This window comes from Eschscholzia californica, unplaced genomic scaffold (genome assembly GCF_041429995.1).
Source record: "Eschscholzia californica isolate CP2 unplaced genomic scaffold, dmEscCali1.0.p SCAF_6, whole genome shotgun sequence".
Lineage (NCBI taxonomy): Eukaryota > Viridiplantae > Streptophyta > Magnoliopsida > Ranunculales > Papaveraceae > Eschscholzia > Eschscholzia californica.
The window spans coordinates 3,485,192-3,506,984 of record NW_028238483.1 but is presented as its reverse complement, the minus strand read 5'-3'; the positions used below and the strand labels follow the sequence as shown (position 1 = coordinate 3,506,984).

At 36.8% G+C, this 21,793-nt stretch overlaps 3 protein-coding genes across 6 annotated transcripts; 1 reads left to right on the top strand and 2 right to left on the bottom strand.

The window, feature by feature from the left end:
• Positions 1-1,566: 1,566 nt before the first annotated feature.
• Positions 1,567-2,952, bottom strand: LOC147530857 (F-box protein FBW2-like). Its single transcript, XM_086649423.1, has 2 exons — positions 2,482-2,952; positions 1,567-2,391 (listed from the first exon to the last, which is right to left on the bottom strand). Exons 1-2 carry the CDS (start codon positions 2,799-2,801, stop codon positions 1,800-1,802), a joined length of 912 nt encoding a protein of 303 aa, XP_086505549.1. The 5' UTR covers positions 2,802-2,952; the 3' UTR covers positions 1,567-1,799.
• Positions 2,953-6,583: 3,631 nt separating this feature from the next.
• Positions 6,584-7,499, top strand: LOC147530856 (uncharacterized). Its single transcript, XM_086649679.1, has 2 exons — positions 6,584-6,596; positions 6,733-7,499. Exons 1-2 carry the CDS (start codon positions 6,584-6,586, stop codon positions 7,497-7,499), a joined length of 780 nt encoding a protein of 259 aa, XP_086505805.1.
• A 2,555-nt stretch (positions 7,500-10,054) lies between these two features.
• Positions 10,055-21,201, bottom strand: LOC147530855 (V-type proton ATPase subunit H-like). Of its 4 annotated transcripts, XM_086648551.1 has the most exons (13): positions 21,026-21,201; positions 20,785-20,846; positions 19,689-19,814; positions 19,475-19,577; positions 19,330-19,400; positions 18,731-18,798; positions 18,461-18,572; positions 18,005-18,166; positions 12,059-12,184; positions 11,453-11,578; positions 11,179-11,358; positions 10,774-11,046; positions 10,055-10,535 (listed from the first exon to the last, which is right to left on the bottom strand). In XM_086648551.1, exons 2-12 carry the CDS (start codon positions 20,812-20,814, stop codon positions 10,798-10,800), a joined length of 1,353 nt encoding a protein of 450 aa, XP_086504677.1. In that variant the 5' UTR covers positions 20,815-20,846; positions 21,026-21,201; the 3' UTR covers positions 10,055-10,535; positions 10,774-10,797. The 4 variants fall into 4 exon arrangements, with proteins under 4 accessions (XP_086504677.1, XP_086504675.1, XP_086504676.1 ...); XM_086648549.1 differs by lacking the exon at positions 10,055-10,535 and having other exon boundaries at positions 10,550-11,046; XM_086648550.1 differs by lacking the exons at positions 10,055-10,535; positions 21,026-21,201 and having other exon boundaries at positions 10,550-11,046; positions 20,785-21,023.
• Positions 21,202-21,793: the final 592 nt, after the last annotated feature.

Genomic DNA, 21,793 nt, shown 5'->3' with positions numbered 1-21,793 from the left:
CATGGAGATTTTATAATAGCTATGGCTGATACAATCAGAGGACAAACAGCGGAGGAATGCGAATGTATGGCAATCTTGAGGGCAGTACAATGGGCGACTGAGCTCAAAATTTCTCATCTTCAAATAGAAAGCGACAACAGCAACCTGATTAATCACCTCCAGAACCAGAGACATGATATCAATTGGCAATCTCTGAATCACATGGAAGGCATTAGATCTCTCAGAGCTAGGTTTGCTCAAATTCAATTTCACTACGGCCCGAGATCGATTAATATTCTAGCTGATAAATTAGCCAAGTGGGGAAGGAAATACGGAGTCAAACGCACATGGCACTCGAAGGAGATGATGACGAAGGAGTTGGATTTGTAGTTTGTTTTGTTTTCTTTCCTTCAACAAAAAAAAAGGTAGTAAATTACTTACTTGATACCCTTTTTTTTGTTTAACTACTTACTTCATAGTTGATACCTTTAATTGAATAATTGATTACTAAAACAATTAATTGAGGTCTTCAAAAATTGATCACTCTTGATTCTTGGATAATTGACCTCTTTAGTTAAATAAACCAATACTTGAAAAGTAAAGAGCTTGATTCTTTAATTAAAATAATTTTTTTTTGAACTTGAAGAGTAAAGAGCTTGAAGATGAAGTTAAGAAAGGTAGGGAATAGTAGTTTTGGATGGAAATTTAGTGAAGACTAGTGTTTTATTTATAGACAAATGAGGGGGAAGTAAAATGACAATTTTTACCCTCCCCAACAACTAAAAAACGGCTAGTTGGGGGTAAAAAGGGTAAAAAAAACCCAATTAGCCGTTTTTTGTACTTTCAAAAAAAGATAAATAAATAAATTGAAAGCTGACCTTCGAGACGGGTCGGGCCGGTTAACCCGGCCCGTCTCAACGGCCTGCCGGACCAAGTAAAACCCGGGTTGTTCCCGGACCAGGCCGAATTTGGCCCGGCGGGCCAAAACGCTAGGCCCAGCCCGGGACCAGGAATAAACCCGGGTTACCCTGACCCAATAAGCTTACGGGCCAGGGCGGGTGGGCCTGTACGGAATGGGCCGGCCCGGCCTTTATAACACCACTAATTTGGAGGATGGGTGGACCATTAGCACTATTAGGGACTTGTTTTTGGACCGGTAGCCCATTTTATTTTTATTTTTTTATAAAAAGGTAACCTGGAGAACAAAAAACTTTTGCTGATATATTCGCGCGTCAGGCCCACCAATTCTGACCAAGTGGACCTGCACCTCATATTTATTCCAACGTGGATCTTTCACCCATTATCTTTCTTTTTCAGATGTAGGACTCATTTTCACTTTCGAAAAAAGTAACAAGTATGGTTAATGGCTCTTATTTTGTAGAACTTAGCCAAATACATGTATCATACTCTTGTTTTTTGGAGCATGTTTTATACTTGGATCATTTTTTTGTTGAAGTTACATAAATTGGGTTTTTAAAGGTAAGTAATATACATTTTTGGAAATACAATTAATTTTCCTATGATAAAATTTCAAAAGAAAACTTAATTGATCATATATTTTAAGCCTAAGCCAATATGTGTGATACCTTTTAGCACAGTACCAATTTATTAGATCCATCTTCGAAAACGATAACCCATTTTGGTATTTCTATTAGGTTAGTTGTTGATGTCAACCTACAAACCATATTATTCACTCAGCCCTAATGATATTACTAGTATGTCTATAAGAGTGTAGGAAAATATTAGAAAAAAAGTCTATATACAAGTCATTTCAACAAACAACTCAAAATTCACTATTCATACAAAGTATTCACACTTAACTAAACTGCCATTAAACCCCAAGCCAAGTAAGCTGTAGAATCGGAGTAATTCGAACCCATTATACCCTGTAACATTCGACGAAACTTCCATAACGCTTCTCGCTGCGATACGTCTCGTCTAACATTCCTCACTACCCCATAACGATCCACGAAATCAGGGCCTACAACCTTTAACCTAGAAGAACATAACTTGTCTTCAAGAAACTTGTCATCAAGCATTACATACCAGCACCCTCTAATATCCAAGAACTCAAGTTCTTGACAATTCATAACAATCTCAAGAACTCCTATTGTTGTGAGAAGTAAGTTTGATACTTTAAGTTCTTTGAGTTTTGGCATTGTGGTTGCAATAGCATGAGCTTCATCATCTTGGAATAGCTTAAGGTGCTCCATTTCAGATGGTTTCATGACTCGTCGTAATGTAACAAGCGATTTACAGTTTTTTCCAATGGATTCAAGAGCTCGAGCACCGATATTTGTACAATGGCTGATATCAATGAAAGTTAATTTGGAGAGTTTTGCGGCAACTTTTTCAACTATTGTATCACTTATTTTGCTTCTTGGTATACTCAGAGTTTGAAGAGAACCAGCACTAAAAGGAACATATGAGATATGGTCAGAATTGTAAAGAAATGGAAAGAGAGAGAAAAAGAGAGAAAAAGAGAAAGAGTAAACATCTTACTGGTCTGCAATGAATTCGAAGATCGAATCGTTAGAGAGACTAGAAACACGAAGCATTCGAACGGAACCACAACTTCTCAAGATCAACATTTTCAACATTTTATCAATGAGCTCAGGATTGACGCATTTTCGACTCCATTTCTTAATATCAATCTCTTGCCAACAGTAAGATCCTGATATCACCATTCTCCAAGATTTACAAACTCTTGGAATCACTATTATTTTCTCCATTAATGGAAGTTTGTCAAATATTAACCCTACCATGTCAAAGCATTTCCATAACAATTCATTATCATCATAAGGTACTACTACTACTTCCATCTTCTTAACATCCGCAATGAAAAACACAATCAATTTAAGAGAGAGAGAGAGGAAGAATTAATGAGGTAGCTAGAGAGAAAGATGGAGATGGATGAGGCAAGTTGTTTGCAAAATGTCTATTTTATAAAGCCATTGATAAAACCTTATCAGCACATAGAATTAAGTTTTCCTTTTCTTTTGATTATCTTTTTTGTAGTATTTTAATGGCACACAATTTGTTTGTTTGTTTTTCTTTTGTAAACAATGAAATCTTTTTTATGACGGTTATTCTTTTTCTAGAAGGTCCAAACCAACAGGAGAGAGAGAGAGAGAATAGATCTTTTTGAAACCTTACAGTCTTGCAGCAAGAACAACCAACTGGTCCTGCAAGTAGAGATATGAATATGACTAGTGATCTCTTTTAACTGTCAGTCACACTAAGTTCATTCTTTGCTTCCTTAACCCTTATCTGATTAAAGATTGAAATTCCCTTGATTCAGCATGCTGGGTGTGGCAAAACAAGAGTAGGACCGAGCCGTTACGGAAAACCAAACATGATGACCACCAAAATATTCGGGCGGGCGAAACATCCCTCTTATTCCTCCGTTGTCTGCCCGAGGAGGGCACATGAGATATTGGACGGGTAAAAATCGGGCAACCCCGTGGCGCCTTTAAGGAAATGGACAACAACCCATTTACTGCTTCAAACTAGGAGCCCAAGTTCCACGCGGTAGACCTCCTCTAAACAAAATGAGGATTGCTTGAGGAAACTTATAGAAGCTCAAGCTTCTTTCTATCCCAAACATGTTCCAATGTGGTCTTAATATGAATCTTGCGTCTTTTGACTTAATCTCACAAGGAAATTTGATAGAAATGAGAAAGATTTTGAGCATGATATAGCCTCCACAGCGCGTGTACCCACGTCGGGTTCGGGCTGGCGGGTTTCTTTTCCCACCCTACATATGTGCAGGCCAATTCGGGTCTAGGGAAGTTTAATAGGGCCTCCCCGTTTTTGTTAGAGGGCTCCCCACAAACACATTGACTTGGTCAATTGTCATTTACCAAGCTTGGTTATAAAGACCCCCATTGCAATGAGTATAAAACGCTCTTTCATTGTTTATATCACGCACATTAGTTATTTTTCTCTCTCAATCCTAAACCATCTTCAAAACTGAAATCCCTGACCATATTTGATGTAGACGCAGCGGAATAATTAAAGAACAATAAAATAAACTAAGAACAATTAAAGAAAACTGTAAGAAACGATAAACTAAACTTAAATTCTTAATAACTTCAATTGTTTTTCTCTTCAAGGTCCATAATAACATAGACTAGATCCCCTTTTATAAGATAATAAACCTTCCTAGATAGACTCAACTAGGATTCCTAAAATAATAAACTACTCAAACATAGAAACTTTAAAATAAAGAAATATCAAATTAAAGTAACTTCTCTTCTACTAAATAAACTACTATTATGACTCAATAGGGTGTGGGCACGCGTGGACTTGAGCCCACATGTTTATGCGCCTGCATCAGCACCCTGTTCCCCAGAAGGTTCGTCCCAAACCTTTTCGATGAAGAAAACAATTTGACGCAACCGCATACGATGAATTTCGCCATACTGATCCTTAATTCCCATTTTTCACGAAAGTTCCAGAAAATTCGAAGAAGACAAAAATGGACCAAAACTTTAGATATTTTCCCACGTTCATCTTCGTGAAGCTTATAAACCAAAACTTCATCACAAATTGTCACGTTTGGAACCACCTTAGCCAGTATATGACAAAAATTCAATTTTGTAGTAGAAGTATTTTGTGAAGCAAGAACCGGTGTCCTAATAACTTCTTCCTTGAATGGAAAGAATCGAGTAGGTGAAACCCCATCAAGGGACTTTGTATCGAAGACGTGATCGGTATATTCCAATTGGTTCCATGAAGACAACCTAAAAGTTGTAATAAGTTCATGATAATGAGGAGGTAACACCAATGACGACACAATTTGATGTGGAAGAATTTTGTGATTCGAAACAACTAATTCTTCTCTCGAAATTATATACGGGTCAAATAAATTGCCGGAGCTTGTGTTATTTAATTGGACCTCTTCTTCTTTATTTGTCTCAACGAATTTCTCTTCATCCCTCATTGAAAAACTAGTATTTATTTTATGAAGAAAATTTCTTTCAACAGTATCGTCCATGGAGGTTGAAGGGTTTATGTATGTTAGTGGGAAAACCGGTGATAGTGGTGTTGTAGGGTTGATGTGAATCGGGGTTGTGTTAGGTTGTCCAAGTAGGGAATTTGAAGTTGGTGTTATGGTTGGAAGTGGTAATGATGCTTGAATGGAAGTAGTAGAAGAAGGAGCTTTGGTAAAAGAGGGAGACTTACATATGCCTTCGATTTGTTTAGATAGCTTCATGATCGAATCATTGACTTGATCGAATTTTTCCATAGTTTCTTTCTTGTGATTTTCGAATTTTTCCATCGTTTCCTTCTTGTGATTTTCGAAGTTTTCCATAGTTTCCTTCTTGTAATTTTCGAAAGCTTCTTCCAATTTTGTAACCGAGGATAACTTCTTGTTGATGTTGTCCCATTCGGAGGCAAAAGTTGGTGTCTTCTCTTTGATTGTTGGAGTAGGAACGGTAGGATTAACCATTGTGATTGGTTAAAAAAAAAAATTTGGCTCTGAATACCACTTGATATAGACGCAGCGGAATAATTAAAGAACAATAAAATAAACTAAGAACAATTAAAGAAAACTGTAAGAAACGATAAACTAAACTTAAATTCTTAATAACTTCAATTGTTTTTCTCTTCAAGGTCCATAATAACATAGACTAGATCCCCTTTTATAAGATAATAAACCTTCCTAGATAGACTCAACTAGGATTCCTAAAATAATAAACTACTCAAACATAGAAACTTTAAAATAAAGAAATATCAAATTAAAGTAACTTCTCTTCTACTAAATAAACTACTATTATGACTCAATAGGGTGTGGGCACGCGTGGACTTGGGCCCACACGTTTATGCGCCTGCATCAATATTGTTGTTAGACCTAGAGGTATCTGCTTTGTTCTCTGAATAAAGGAAGTTTAAAATGATTTGGGAATAATTCCCTAACACATTATTACATGTCTGACGAATTATTGTTTTGTTCTATAAAGAAAAAAAAAACTCGTAGAGCACGAAGGATCATTCGGTGTGGTTCAACCCAATTTTAGTGTGAATTTCGGTTAGGCCAGACCGAAAATGTAAGAGAAATTCGAGTCGAACATACTGAAATTCAATTCAGTGTCCTCAAGCCTAATTGATGTAGACATGATCGACATGGGCATACTGAATTCAACCCCCTAAACTAAACTAGTTACTTTTCAGTGGCATCAAGTCGAATTGGGTAGGTTCAACAACACGAGCTTACCGGATTCTCTCGGAAGCTTAACAAAGAAGCACAACTTAAATCCGGTCTAACCATGTCGGATTAAAGTTAGACTATTGGCCTGATGCAGACGAACTTAAACTTTAATAATCAGAACTTAAACTTAAAACTTTAAAAACACAAATTGGATTTTCTTCCTTAAAAATTTATCGGCTATAGATTGATGCTATCGACTATAAGTGAACCGATGGATGAGAAGGAAGAAGAAGAAGAATGTGTCAGAAATGAACAAAAAGATGATGATGGGAAGGAAGAAAATGGTGACCTAACGACGTTAACTTTGTCGTTAAGTCAAACTGATTATGTGGAGTGCTTCTTAAATAGGGGGCTATAACCAAAACCTCAAAAGGAGGGCTTTTAACAATAATGGAGAGGCCTTGTAAAATTTCCCTCAGCTCTATCTGGGACCAAAAACCTTAAAACAATTATACACTAACTCGTTTAACAATTGAAAATTGGCAAATTTATTGGCGATCAATTCTCCTGTATTAATTGTGATGAAATCGAAACTCTAGACCATGTGTTACTGCACTGCACGTTTGCTAAAGCAATTTGGTTCAACTATAATGTGAGAACAGATCAGATTAGCTCGACTAATCAATGGATCATACAATGGAAAACACTCAATGAAGATACTACCAACCAATATGCCAAAATACTATGGTACATTTGGAAAGCTAGATGTGATAATTGTTTTAATACGAACAAAAAGAATCCTCGACAAATCATAGAACAAATTAATAATGCGACTATAACTCCTCTCAAGTCTGAGAAAGTCACCAATAACATCTGCAGGAAAACTAAGAAGAAACAAAAATGGAGACCTCCATCGACACCATATTTAAAGTTGAACGCTGACGCCTCGTTCACGAAAGTTACAGAACCAGCAGGAATAGGATGCATTATTAGAGATGAAGAATCGAATTTCATTATAGCAGCAGCAAATTCAGTTCGTAGCCAACATGCGGAAGAATGGGAAGGATTAGCTATTCTCACGAGTATGCAATGGGCGATACAATTAAATATCTCTCATGCTCATATAGAAAGTGATAACCAAGCTCTCATCAATCACCTAAATGGTCATAATTTTGCTCTACACTGGCAATCTATGAAGATGATACAACAAATTCAATCCCTTAAAAACAATTTCGAAGGAATCAAGTTCACTTACGTTCCGAGGAAAGGCAACGCTCCAGCTGATGCGTTAGCGAAATGGGGAAGAAGATATGGAGAAAGGAAAGAATGGAATTCAGTACCGTCTTTTGTGTCGCCTTTACTTTAGTAGTATCTGTAGTAAGATTGTAAGGGGCAGCTTTATTTCTCTTTTATGTTTGTAGTACGCTGGTTAGTTTTAATGCAATGTTCTTTCATCAAAAAAAAAAAACTCGTTTAACAATTAGTTTCAAATTTAGAAATATGTTCGAAAGGTCAAACCTCCCCCAATGGCCCAAAAAACGTGATGTGGAACCTAGTTAATCTAAATAATAGACTTACTGGGTCAAATTAAAATTCTCAAATGCAAGAAGAGTATATGAATTTAAAAATTATAACGAGATTGATCTCACGAGGAGTTGATCGAAATTAAATCTAAAATAAACTATTAAACTAGAAAAGAGAATAGTTGAATTTAAAAAAAAAACATGTAAAGTCTAAAAGGGTTTAAATTTAATAAAAGAATTAAACTTGTAGGAAAACTATAATACTAAATTAAAAAAAAACATGTGAAATATTGAATTCACCACTAACACTCCTAATTGAATGTAAGACAAAAATTCAAATTATTTCTCAATCTTGATATGCATGTACATCACCAACAGTCTTACCGACTAAGGACCTGCCACGTACACTTGTCTAACCTTTTCGGATGATATCACATATTGCCTGGGGTCAAATCAAATTGCATGAAATACAAAAACATAATCATGTATGATAATACAGAACATGGTCAACCGTTGACTGACGTCAAGAAGTCAAGAATAGACCAGAAGCCCACTGAGTCAACTCGTCTTAAGGCAATGGGACCACTAGCTCCAAAGAGATCCGCCACCTAAGTCCAGAAATGGGAGGATAACCAGGTCTGTCCTGGAATTCTTAAGAAGTATAGGGGGTCCACGTAAGCAAGACCGATGTCTTACGCCCTAAAATGGGAATACAGAAGCGCGCCGCGCACTTACCGACTTAATCCCGAATCTTCCTAAAGATCTCAGTCAATTACAATCCTAAGTGCCTAATTAACTTGAGCTTCAAAAGTCTGCAAGGAAGATACATCTCCTAGAAGATCTATCAACTCAGCAGGATATTTATGAAGTATCCTTGAACAGAGGAACTTCCAATCATCCTAGACACGAGATTAACTAAAAAAACCTTAACTACCGCAAAGTAGTCTGCATCCCGAACAGTGGATATGAACCGGTTCATCTACATCGTCTATCGCATTCAGTACAAATCAACCTATAAGAAGGCATCACATCACCTTCACCAAGGTAAGCTCATTATATTCCCCAAGGATCAATCAATACTCAATTCTTTAACTACAAAGGGTAATTTGACCGTCTTGAGCGTCTGAGAGGTTTTCGAACTCCTTCAAAATTTCCCCCAGATTTCTAGGAGCGAGGAGCGAAAATTAGTTGAAGCAGTATCCTTCGTCCAGACAGAATCACAATCAAACAGACGATCCAATATCAAGGTCTCTATTTCCTGACTGATAACAAAGATAGCCATTTTGTTAACAGGAAATTGGGTCGGAGGCCCAATTTCATGTTTTTTTTGTCAAAAAGACAAATTATCTTTTTGTCCTTTTAGGCCCCATATATAGTTTGGAAATAGGCTTGAAGGATAATTCTAAAAGCACTCCCATTTCTAATGCCGAAATTGCCCTTGGAATCTTAGCTTGCAAAGCTTTGCAAACTGGTTTGCAGTGCTTTGCAATCTGGTTTCCAGAGCTTTGCAAACTGGTTTGTACCGGTTTGCAATCTGATTTACAGAGCTTTGCAAACCCGTTTGCATTGCTTTGCAATCAGGTTTGCCTTCCAATGACTTTGCACACACTTTGCAATCTGGTTTGCAGAGCTTTGCAAGCTAGTTTGCACAACTTTGCAATTTGATTTGTCTTGCAAAGCTTTGCAAACTGGTTTGCAATCTCGTTTGCAATAAGGTCAGTTTCGTCTTTTCCTTATATTAGATTATTTACAAAAATGCCATAGGGAGCAGAAGCCTTTAAAAAGTTGATAAATCCTTTTTAACCAAAACTCAAATTTTTTAGGGAGTTTTGGCCAAATTTCCCTTTTTTTAACATCAGGAATGTGATCTACAACTACGCAATCTAGTGTGATGATCCACAATGACGAAGGTAATAAGGATATGTGATATCCCCATCAATGGAACATCACATTTACTAACTACTAAACACGCCTTAGACCAAGTCAAATTGCACCGAGTAACAAATTCATATAATCATATAATCCGAGACAAACTTACAATGTAAAATGTACGTATAAGATATACACTCCTAACTTGATTTCCGCTATAGCACTCGTTTCTAGTGCTCACATACCATGGCCTCAGCAAATGGGATTGAATTTGATTGTTGATTCAATTGGTATGGCCATAAATTAGTTTTTCATGTCACTAGTTTGAAGGATTGGAACCATTTGCTAAGAAGACTTTATTAGGTCTACCTTGGAAGTTTGGTAAATGAAATGAGTTCCACTCCGACTCTCAAACAATATAAAATTCCATAGACCAGTTCGTTCAATCTTATGAATATATTGCGGTTAAAAATAGTAGAACAAAAAAGCGACAAAGAAAAGATTTTTGTGATGAAAGGGAAAACAATACTGTGGAGAACAGTCACAAAACACACGCAATATCAAGAGAGAGAATACAATTAAAAGTTCTGAACGAAATTATGGAGAAAAAATAGATGTATAAAACACCGAACGTCAGACCTTGTTACTGGGGCCGGAAGCTTGACGAGACAAACAACGGATCCAACTATTATCAGGGTTTCCGATGAACTTACCTATTTCCCATATGCACCTTCCCAAGTGCCTGTGACTTGGGAGTCCACGCTATTTAACTTTTTAATTTATAAAGAGTTGAGAGAAGTAGACAACTAACATAACTTGGGTGCTCCATGAAACCAAAGTCAAATTGGACTAACGATCAGGGCGCCTATAAAATTTATCTTCACCTTTACGGATTATCCTACTGTGGATGTAAAACTTCCATGTAAATGTATATATATATCCTTTCGTTCAGCGGAGAAATGAACAAGCAACAGAACAAAGTTATACCGCACAGCTAGAATGAGCATGGTCTGAAACTCAATCAGGTTCGAAGTTAACAATAACTAATTTAATCAACTGTTCGAAGAACACAAAGTGACCCTACATATGCTGACAAATAATTGCAGTAACGCAGTAGGGTTGAGTTATTTATTAAGCAATCAACTGATGGTTGCAGAAATCAATCTAGACAAAAACACTATTTTCAGTTCTACGTTGAAGTCGTCAGAGGTACCCAAATTTTCTACATTAAAAGATATAACAACTTACCTCATCATTGATGTTAAAATGTATTTACGCCTGCAAAAAGCTCGCGTATTTTGCACCGAGGAAAAGCCTTTGGATACAAAGAAGAGCATTCTTTGTAACTTCGGAGTTCTCGTGGTTCATCAGTTTCATTACCCGTTCCTTGGCTTTGAGATCATTCAATACGAGCCTCCCCGATGAATGATATTGGATGAATTGTGAAAGATCATAGCAAGCAACTGCTAGTGCCCTAGGATCGCTAGATGTCTCGAGTATCGTGATTAGGACGCGTAGGATCTGCAGTTAACGTAACCCAAAAATGATTTCTTTTAACGAGAGTGCAGAAAATAGGAAAGCCAATTGACATGGCAATGAGACATCACCAAACGAACAATGGAAACAAAAGGTAAGTAACAAATTAATAATAACCTGGAAATCGTTATCTTCGAAGTTTGAGATATTTTCACGCCAAAAAGTCAGATCTTTGTGCATGGGTGACCAGTCAAGATGGCCGAGAAGGACTTCTTGCTTGTATTTATCGAAAGAACTCAATTTCTTGACACTATCTTTAAGTCCTTCTTCCAGTTGATTCAATGCCTCCAGAAGATCCTAGAAGAATCCGATTGACAAATTAAAGATCCAAATTTTCAACCATGGCCAGGTACAGTCACCGAAAGGAAGAGAGAGAAGGGATTCGTCTCACCTCATCACTCCATGCCTGAGCTTTTAAGCTCTGAACAATTTGCGGCAGTCCAAGCTCGACCATTTGGGCTCCAAATGTCCCTTTGGAGAGCAAGTTCTTCAAGGTTAAGACTACCACCCTCACTACCTAATAGGAGAAATTCATCCACCACAACTGTCAGAAATAACAAATTATTGAAGTGGTAGATAATCTTCATCGAAGGAGATGATTAACAGATAAACAACCAAAGTTTAGTGCAATGTTTATGTACACTTGGGAAAAGTAAAAGAACCAAAAAATTAAAATGAGTTTTTCTGCCCCAGTGCCTAATCTCGGCAGCAAAGATAATTGTCTGACACAAATTTGACATCTGCAAGGGAAAATGCGAAGAAACAACATTGACACAAAAACGAAAACATATTACAAAGGGAAACACACTAAAGGGATGCTTGCTTAGAGTTTCACTCGTACGTATCCTTGTCTCACACATATGTAAACCGTTGAAATCCAGTGTAAAACAATGTGGTTAGAGAAGGCGCCACATCTATTAAAGAAACTCTAAGTGAGCTTTTTCTTAGCACATATATGTATATAACATTTCCATACTAGTAAACGACCGTAAGTTACCTTCTCCTTAGTGGAACCTTTGACGACTTCGATTAGTCGTGGCAGCGCCCTAGATGTAGCCAGATACTCGACTGCTGGTTCATAGTAAGACAAGAGCCAAATGCAGAGGCATGTCTCGTAGAGAAGCTGGCAAAGAAATATAGAACCGAGATTGGTACAACTTATAAGCATGCATTTTAAATTGAAGAATATCAGTTATCACAATATCTTGGCAAACAAACATATCTGAAACCTGTTAGTAAGGTTGCGGGTTCTAGATATCAATTACAGTCGAAGTTGAATAGATAAAAACAACACAAATGTTGAAAGTGTCTTGAATACGGGTTGATATCGAACCCGGTTTACAACCCGCCAACCCACTTGTCTCGGTGCAGAATTTTGGACCCGTTAGCAGAGCTGATTACTGAAGCTGGTATGCGAAGCAGGGCTCCGAGGCAGAGCTGGACTCCGAGACAAAGCTAGACTCCGAGACAAAGCTGGACTCCGAGACAGAGCTCGAATGCAGGGCAGAGCTTATGTCGGTTATTAGTGTTAGCGTATCCATGTGTATTTCGGATTTAGAAAGAGAGTCGGTGAGGCGGTGGGATTAGGGTTTTAGTGGATATCTAAACTAAAACCCTAGGAGATATTTGTGTCGAATTCTCACGAATCCCTTGTGTAACTTGTTTGCTTATCATAGTGGAAATCATCGCGTCGTTGTCGTCGTGGAGTAGACCTCACCAACCGAACCGCGTAAATCTCTTGTATTCTGTGTGATTGTTATTTATTTCCTATTGCTTTTCTTGGATTACTTGGTTTCGATCATATTAAACCCCAATTGTCATAACAACAAAGATGAGCGATTTGTTTTTGGATTTCACAATAAGATATGAATTACAACTTCTCTCTAAGGAGAGCACACTCAATAACCTTTTATCTATTATCGTATGAGGAAACCGTAACTTTATTTCTCACACAAAAGGAAAGTCACAAGTATTTAGAAAAAATTGTCACTCTAATACTCTCTCCCACTTTCTCTTCTTGTTAGCCTGCGAAGATGAAATGAGATGGGTCGAGATGAAGAATGTACTACTCACTAAGGGTGGCAATGGATACCCATTTACTCAGAACCGTTTATGCCAGTGCCGGGTCCTCATTTTCATACCCGATAAAGATTTAGTACCCGATTTGGAACCTCAACACATGAGGTGTCTCATGAGTAAAGGGAGACCTTGTGTGGACATGACACCTCATATGGCTTTTCTGCATATGAGGACGCCTCAAAAGAAATGGATACCTCAACAAAATGAGGAGTCACATGTAAATGGGTACTTTCATATGAAGATGCCATCTCAAGCTTGCACTTATTACTGAGGAGTAACATGAGATCTCTTCCATCCTATCTACTTTGGATGTAACTCTTCCATCCTATCTGCTTTTGCTCATGTAGTTTTTGTTTCTACTAGGCTGGTAGAGGATCAACATCAAATGAACTTATTACTGTTGGTCGGCTTTGTTAATATATTTGTTAGGTTGTCTAAAGTCTGTATTTTCTCCATATTATTACTTCCTTCTTCCACCTCTTCACGAATAAACTGATATAGTCATATGTTTTGTCTTTGAGTGAAGTGCTAGATTCTTTGCTAAGTGCAGAGTGCTCGACTACCACAAAAGAGAGTTATCTTCTCTTGTTTGTGTCCAAGCTCATCCAATAACATTTGCAACTGCGCAGCTGCAACATATTCTGCTTCCGTCCTAAAAGTAGACACGGTGGACTGCAGTTTTGGAACCCAGCTTACAACTCCTTTAGCAAGAATAAACACATACCCCATGGTGGATTTGCTCTTATCAAGATCACCTGTATAATCTGAATCAACATAGCCTCTAACAGCTAAGTCTCATCCCCCGTAACATAATGCATCATTTAAGGTACCCTGTAGATATCTCAAGATCCTCTTGACAGTATTCCAAATATCTACCACGATTTGACATGTGTTGCCTAACCACTCCCACTGCTTGTGCAATGTCTGGTCTTGTATGTACCAAGTCCTTCATTTCAAACAACCTAGCCATTTTAGCCTTTAAGTTTTCAGTATGGTCTTTGTTGGGGCCTGCTACCAACATGTCGTCAACATAAAACAGCAAAATAATGAAACCACTATCACCAAATCTCTAGTAATAAGCACAAGGATCCGAATTAAGTATGTTGTACTCAAGGCTCATAACGAACTAATCAAATCTCTTACACCAACATCTTGCTGCCTGTTTGAGACCGTACATAGATTTGTTCAACGCAAACCAACTTCTCCTTTCCTTCTTAAACCTTCAGGTTGGAGCATGTATATTTTTTTTTCAAATCACCATAAAGATATGCAGTTTTCACATCCAATTGCTCAAGTACAAGTCAAATGTAGCACAAATCGCCAAGACAGCTTAAAATCGGCTAGAAGCCGGCTTTTAGCTGTTTCAAAAGTGTTTTTCAATTTGGTTGTGTTTGGGTAAAAAAAGTAATAGCTTTTTATAAGCTATTAAAGCACTTTTAGAGGAAAAAGTCGAAGCTACAACTCATTGCTTTTTCGGGAAGCCTCACGCAGTAAAAGTCGGAAGCCTCTCAACTACCCAAAAAAAAAAAGAATAAGGTTTTTATCTCTTTTCTCTCTCCCTAAAAAAACCAGCCGAAAAAGTGAAAGAAAGCGCAATTGCTCATGTATATTTTCTTTCTTTCTCTTCCTCTTTATCTATCAGTAATGCTTGTACTTGTACTGCTACTTTTCTCTCATAGTGCTCTTTCTCTCTCTACATTGATTGCTTTTATGTTTCTTTTTTTCTCTCTCTCCTTCTCCAAAATAATAGAAAAGGTAGGATGTCAGTAGTCTTCTTTACCTCTCTTTGATTGCTAATGTACTATTTTTCTTCCCTCATTAATTCTCATCATCTTTCTACATTGCATATATTTTAGATTTTTAATTATATCTTTTTCTACATCACCTATGTTTGAATTAGTAAATTTTTTGTATTTTTCTTCTCTCTATCTCCACAGCAACACAAAACATAGGATCCAAATCTCTTCCTCTTTGTTTCTCATTATATGATGCACAAATTATAATTTCTTCCCATGTTATTCTTTAAGTTTTTAGTTTATTTAGACAAAACTAGATCCGATTCATCGTATTCAGATCAATTACGACTAACGGTGACCGATGGATCACATAGCATGCGGTCTCGACTGCTTCTGCCAAAATGATTTGGTTAATCCTGCAATTCTGAACATTGTTCTTGTTTCCTCCAACAAGGTTTTCATCCACTTTGCTACATTTAATTATGGAGTATATGCCACTGTGACCTGCCTCTCGATACCTTCTTGATCACAAAAGCTATCGAACTCATCATCAGTATATTCTCCTCTATTATCCGTCCTCAAACACCTGCCTTTTTTATTTCTGATTCAAGTTCTACATGCGCATGAAAATTTGAAATCTGGAAATAGGTTTAACAACCTCTTTTGGATACACTCAAGACCTCCCCTCCACTAATCATTAAAAAAAGAGATACAAAGGGTAATGAAACCTTTTTTTAGCCCCTGAAGAAGTTTTCGATCAACAAGAATCTTCATATCTTGTTCTGACATGTGGCCAAGCTTTTGATGCCAAGGTTTTGTTAATTCTTCTGTCAAAGTTGCTGATGCAACATACACTTCTTCTTGTCATGTTTTTCCGTTAAGCATGATATTTGAAACAACCTTTTCTGTTTTCACTACCATAAGTGCACCCTTGGTTATTCTCATATTCCCATCTTTTATATGGGGTTTACATCAGACACTCTCTAATTGTCCCAAAGACAATATAATTTTCTTCGGGCTTGACGTGGCGTACCTCCTGAATATTGTGAATAATACCATCATACATCTTGAATTTGATGTTACCAATACCGGCGATCTCTGCAACATAATCGTCTCCCACTAACAATGATCCTCAAGAGGTACATTTGTATTTATGAAACCATTCTCTCTGAGGGGTCATATGCCATGTTGTTGTTGAGTTCATCAGCCAGACAACAACAATTTTTCTTCTGACTTCAATAACTATTGTTGCCTCCCTATATAAAATTTCACCGTCATATGAGGTACTTACCACGCAACCCTGATCTTTTAACGACTCAGGACCTTTTCCCTTGGCTTCCTTTTTCTTCTTAAATGCTAACATTCCTTTTCGTACTATACTCTCTCTCCACACTAATGACACTTAACATTCTTCTCATTTCTAGATTTTAATCCACTTCGCTTTATTACTCCCACTGGGACCACATTCTGTTGATGAGCCTCCGGTCATCGTCAAAGCTTCAGCTTGTTGTGCGCTTCCCCTTTTGTCTTCTCTATTCTTGCGCCGACTTTCTTCTTTAAGAATTGCAGTTGTTATATCATTGAAGCCAAAACCTTCAAGATTTGGTTAAATTGATAATGAGTTAATCATATTAATCAGGTAGACTCTATAATAGGATTCACCACGTTCGACCGTGTCCATGTTGTGTCACATTATTCTAAGCTGTGAAATAGTGTTGATGTCATCAGTAACCGTTGTTTACTCCATCATCCTAAAAGCGCCAAGCCCTCTCTTCAAAAACATTTTGTTGTTTAGTGACTTAGCCTCGTATAATTTTGTCAAAGTATCTCATATTTCTTTTGCAGTCTTTCTCTCCAGTACACTTGACAATACTCCATAGGCTAGTACTAAGTGAAGATGAGCAATATCATTACCATCTACTTTGTTCCACTTTCCATCGTCAAGCATATTTGTAGGTTTATCATTAATAATCTCCAGACAATTCTCCTTTCTTAGAACTGCTTCCATCTTCATTTTCCATAATGAGAAATATTATTCCCATTAAATATTTTATATATCATACTTCGCTGCCATTATAGAAAATGTCTCTTCCACTAACTCAATTGTTGTGAACCTAGAGCTCTGATACCAATGGTAGAAAGGTTGTACGTTCTATAATTCAATTACAATTGAAGTTGAATTGATAAAAACAACACAAAGATGAGCAATATCTAAATGGATTTCACAGTAATACATGAGTTACAACTTCTTACAATCGGAGGAGAGCACACTCAATAACCTTCTCTCTCTTATCATGAGAGGAAACTACAACTCTATTCCTCACACAAAAGGAAAGTCCCAACTATTTAGAAAAAATTCTCTCAATAATACTCTCATTTTATCTTATTGATGGATTGTTAAGATGGAATGTGATGGGATGGGGGAAGAGTGTACTAACTCACCCCTATTTATAGGTGGGATAGAAAAAATGGTAAGTATACACCTCAACACATGAGGTGTCTCATGAGCAAAGGGTGTCCTTGTATGGAGATGACACCTCGTCAGCTCGTATGGGTTTTCTCCATATGATGACACCTCAATATTGTGACATGAAAATGTCACATTTCAGTCCTTTAACTTGGACGAGTAAGTTCGTTTCGGGGTGTTATTCTAATAAGATAATCGATTTTTCTTGATTAGGTACTTTCTATGAAGTTGAACGAGAAAATGGGTAAAGATGGATGAAAGATGCCACAAAGGGCACTTTGGTCATTTGGACCAGTGTCATTCAATGTCTTTTGGTAAAAGTCAGTGGACCAATGATAAGTGAAGTCAATGGTGAACCCAACGGTGAAAATGGGAGTCCAAATCAGAGCTCGGATGAAGAAGTTGTCAAAGAACGAAGTTTGGATGGTTTAGATTGAGTAAGAGATAGATCATATGGGCGCAACACTCAACAAATGAGGTGTCACATGTACATGGGTGTTTTCATATGAAGATGTCACTCCTCTTTGTTGTTACCAAAACCATCACTTCTAAGATAAAAGGAAAACATAAGTAGCACTTTTTCGAGTTTAACCTAGAATCTCCAGATATTTCATATCAAGTGAGACTTACATATATTCATAGGTCAAAATATAAAGGTTACCTGGATAGACTGCTGAGTGGATGCTGGGGAAATCAATGGAATGAGCAACTTCACTCCATCTACTTGCACAAAAGAAGATCTGACCAATGGCTCCTTCAGCAGAGTTGCTAAGCAAGTGATAGCAGTTGGAATGCCACGAGAAGGATGGGATGGCTTCTTCAGCTGCACATATTAACACGTCACATTATTAAATTGACGTCGGGAAGATGTATGACGCAGACAAACATTTCCAACTTCTCTTAAGGTTTGGTGGAATTTGAATACTTTCACATTCTTTGTGTATGCTTTTAAAATGGAATACATTTTTAACTTTTTGCAAATGAAAAAGAAAAAATGGGTCAAAGAATTGGTGACACATTAATCCGGTTCAAAGACTATGCCAAAGGCTGAAAGTTGATCTTTGAATGTCGGGCTGAAGTAAATAACTATTTTATTCTGATCAATTTGCATATTTACCTGAGCACAGAGCCATTCCACCAACCCTTTTAGCACATCATTACTGGAAGTAGACTTGTTCTTCGAGGATTCCGGGTTTGCAGTAATACCATTATGGGCTTTTGGTCTTGCACTAATTACATATATATAATTAACACTGTTAATTAAAAAATTACACTAACAAATATGGTTTTTTTTTTATTTCAAACTTTAGTAACGAATATGGCGTTTCAGGTTTTAAGAGTATAAAGTTAACTCGAGATAGAAGAATCTGGCATTACGTTGAAGTACCTTACTATTAAAGACAATATTTTACAGCTCTTCTCTTGAATGAACCAGTTACCTTTCCACAGCAATCTGAAATAAAAAGGAAATTGGGTTCTTCCAGTTTAGTTGGATAGTTGACTGAAAGCTGCTTTTACAGAAAATTCAGATAAGGTACTCACGTGCAGGTGACAAAAAAGAGTTATCAATCCAAATCTAAGGTGATAAATACTTCCGTTTAGAAGAAACGTTAGTTAACTGCCTTTTCTTTACCGATGTACTTAACACTATCAAAGAAGAAATTTGTGGTGAAGAGTAAAGACCAAAAGAATCCTTAAAATAACAAGGCAATAAGGTATCAGGCATCTTTGTGAGATGATAATGGGGATAAATACATTTTCATCAAATTGTATTTTTGTTCTCTTCCAGTGACAGCTCTATATATGCGGCTAACGTTGAGTGTTCCTCTACCCATTTGATGTATACACTTCCTCAACTCTAACTTAAAAAGTCATCCAAGAGTATGCTCGATATAAAAATGTAATAAAAATATAACATAAGTAAATTACGAAATTGATTGAATTAGGAGTAACAACAATTTCTGATAAGTGTATATACACTTAACTTAAGAAAGGCTCATATACATCTTCATCTGCAAGAGATTTGTCATAGAATAATCGGGCCCGTTTTGGGTTTGCTGCCAGATAAATGAACAGTATGTTAGGTTACTGAAACGTAATACTTAATTATACATGGATAACCTTCCCGTACCTGTGAGCATTTCATCAATTAGTGCTAGAACATATTCCACCGTGTCTTCCGTAAATATATCACGCAAAATGTTCAGGAAGACCCGGATGTAAGCTGGACCATCCTGTTACAAAATTAAACTAAATCAAAATGGTCTTCCCTGTTATGTAGCAGTGTCAACTGTCAATGCTGTTTGATTAACATCGCATTTAGATTCATGAGTATAAATACATACATCATCAAGCAATGCAGCCCTGTAGCTCTCAGATTTGTTATCATAACGCCTTAAAAGCTGAAGAAATGTCCCGGTGATAAGCTTAGTAGTCATGTAAGACTCCCATGGAATGTCCCTCCTGAGAACCTTCAAGAATAAAATAAAATGACAATCACAATATGGTTAATATTTAACAACCAGACCTTGCTAAATCAATTTTAATCTTGAATTGAAAAATCTCGAAACCAATTTGTCGCCCAAGTATATCAGTAAAACAGCATGATCAAAATACAGAACAAGAACCCATCCTCATCTCTTTAGAGCCTCCTACAAGCTGAAATTTTGGAAGAGGCTAAAGCTAAGCTCCTTACAAATCACAAATAATATCAGATAATCATTTCATGGTTTACTAATTCAGTAAAATTATACATGTTCGTAAACCTCATCATCCTTTTAGTGATTAAGACCAAGAAATGTGTTATCTCCTATGCTATAATGCAACTTAAACGTAGACTTTCTACCGGTGTAAAGAAGTTCGTCCTATAAACTGTAAAACACATATATCGACTTGATTAAGCACCCATTGCAAGGAATCATAATTCTTCGTTATAAGTAATTTAAAATGTATAAGTTCCTGAGATGATAAAAAATCCGCAAATAGTCGATAGCAGAACACCTAGAGCTAAAGCTGAATAACATCTCCCTATAAAATCTACTCAAAATACTATATCAGTCTTATACTAATCTCTCATTCTCTTCAACTCATTGACATTAATAACCTAGATAATTCAAAATTTTCATTCATAACTCCAAGGGGTTTAAACAAACCCAGATTATTATAAGTGTCAACTAACTATTACCAAACTCAAACACAAAATTTAGACATTAGATCTAACCCCAAAATCAGAACTAGAAAGTCAAATTCGAGATAAAATTCAAATTTGAAGTAAACTAGAGACGAGATGAGATTTTTTTCTAAAGAGACAACAATATCAAATCCCTAAAACTAGACATCCAAAACAATAATTCAAACTAAATAATTTACTAAAATATCGAATTCAAATTTCAAAATCTGAATTTAACAAAAACCAATTAGAGGCAGAATTTAAGTAGTTACATTCTCTGTAGTTAACTCGGCACTATCCATGGAAACCAGAATTCTTCAAACAAATCGATCAGCTGAAGATCGAGAAAACAGCCGTTAGAAAAATTGAACTTAAAGAGATGACCAAGCAAATAATTGAGGAAAATTAGGGTTTGAATAGGAATTCATGATCATAATTGAACTATGATTTCAAACTTTTCACGGGGTGTCGATCTGCTCTAGCAAACGAAGAAGAAAAATCATGTAAACTTACCAGAGGGAAAAATAGAGATGAGAGGGAGAGAGGAGAAATTTTCAACAAAAAAATAAGAATATAGTTTTATAAGCGCCTCTTTCCTTCACAAATTTCCCAGCAAATTTGCCTTGAGGGAGGCGTCTCTGATACTTATAAGGGGCGCGTTTAAAACATGCAAATGAGAAGAAGGTTTCAGTTATATTTTTTTTTTGTTGTTGAGTAGAAGGAATAACTAGAAGGAGATCATAACCGATTGGAACTAGGTAGGAAAGCTGGAATGCTGTGCCATATGCGATCCTGTTGGTGCTGTCTACCCCATTTAGCTAAAGAGTTCGACTGCACGCGTTGCTCTTCTTTGGGATGTAGAAGAGAATAATGTTGGTAAATAGCAAATTAAGCTTTTGGATTTCTTTTGTGTGTTTGGCAGATTGCCATTGTATTGATCTGCTCGGGTTTTGAAGATGGTTGATAATGTTGACATTATCAGTTTCAATATGAAGATATTTGATTTGTAACTCTATTGCCCAATTCATTGGACACAGGATAGCTTTACATTCACATTCTTCTGGGTTTTGCCCTCTAGTTGTATCCGTCAGAGTTGTTATGAAGTTTGCTTGATCACCATTCATAATGCGTCAAATGCTTGCGACTTCTGTCAAACTTTTGAATGAAGCATCTACATTGATTTTGAGATATGTTATTGTTGTGAGGTGATGGGCCTAAAAGGTTTACACCCGCAAGTATACGGGCGTCAAGTAATAATTCCGGTAAGACCGGGTCGATCAA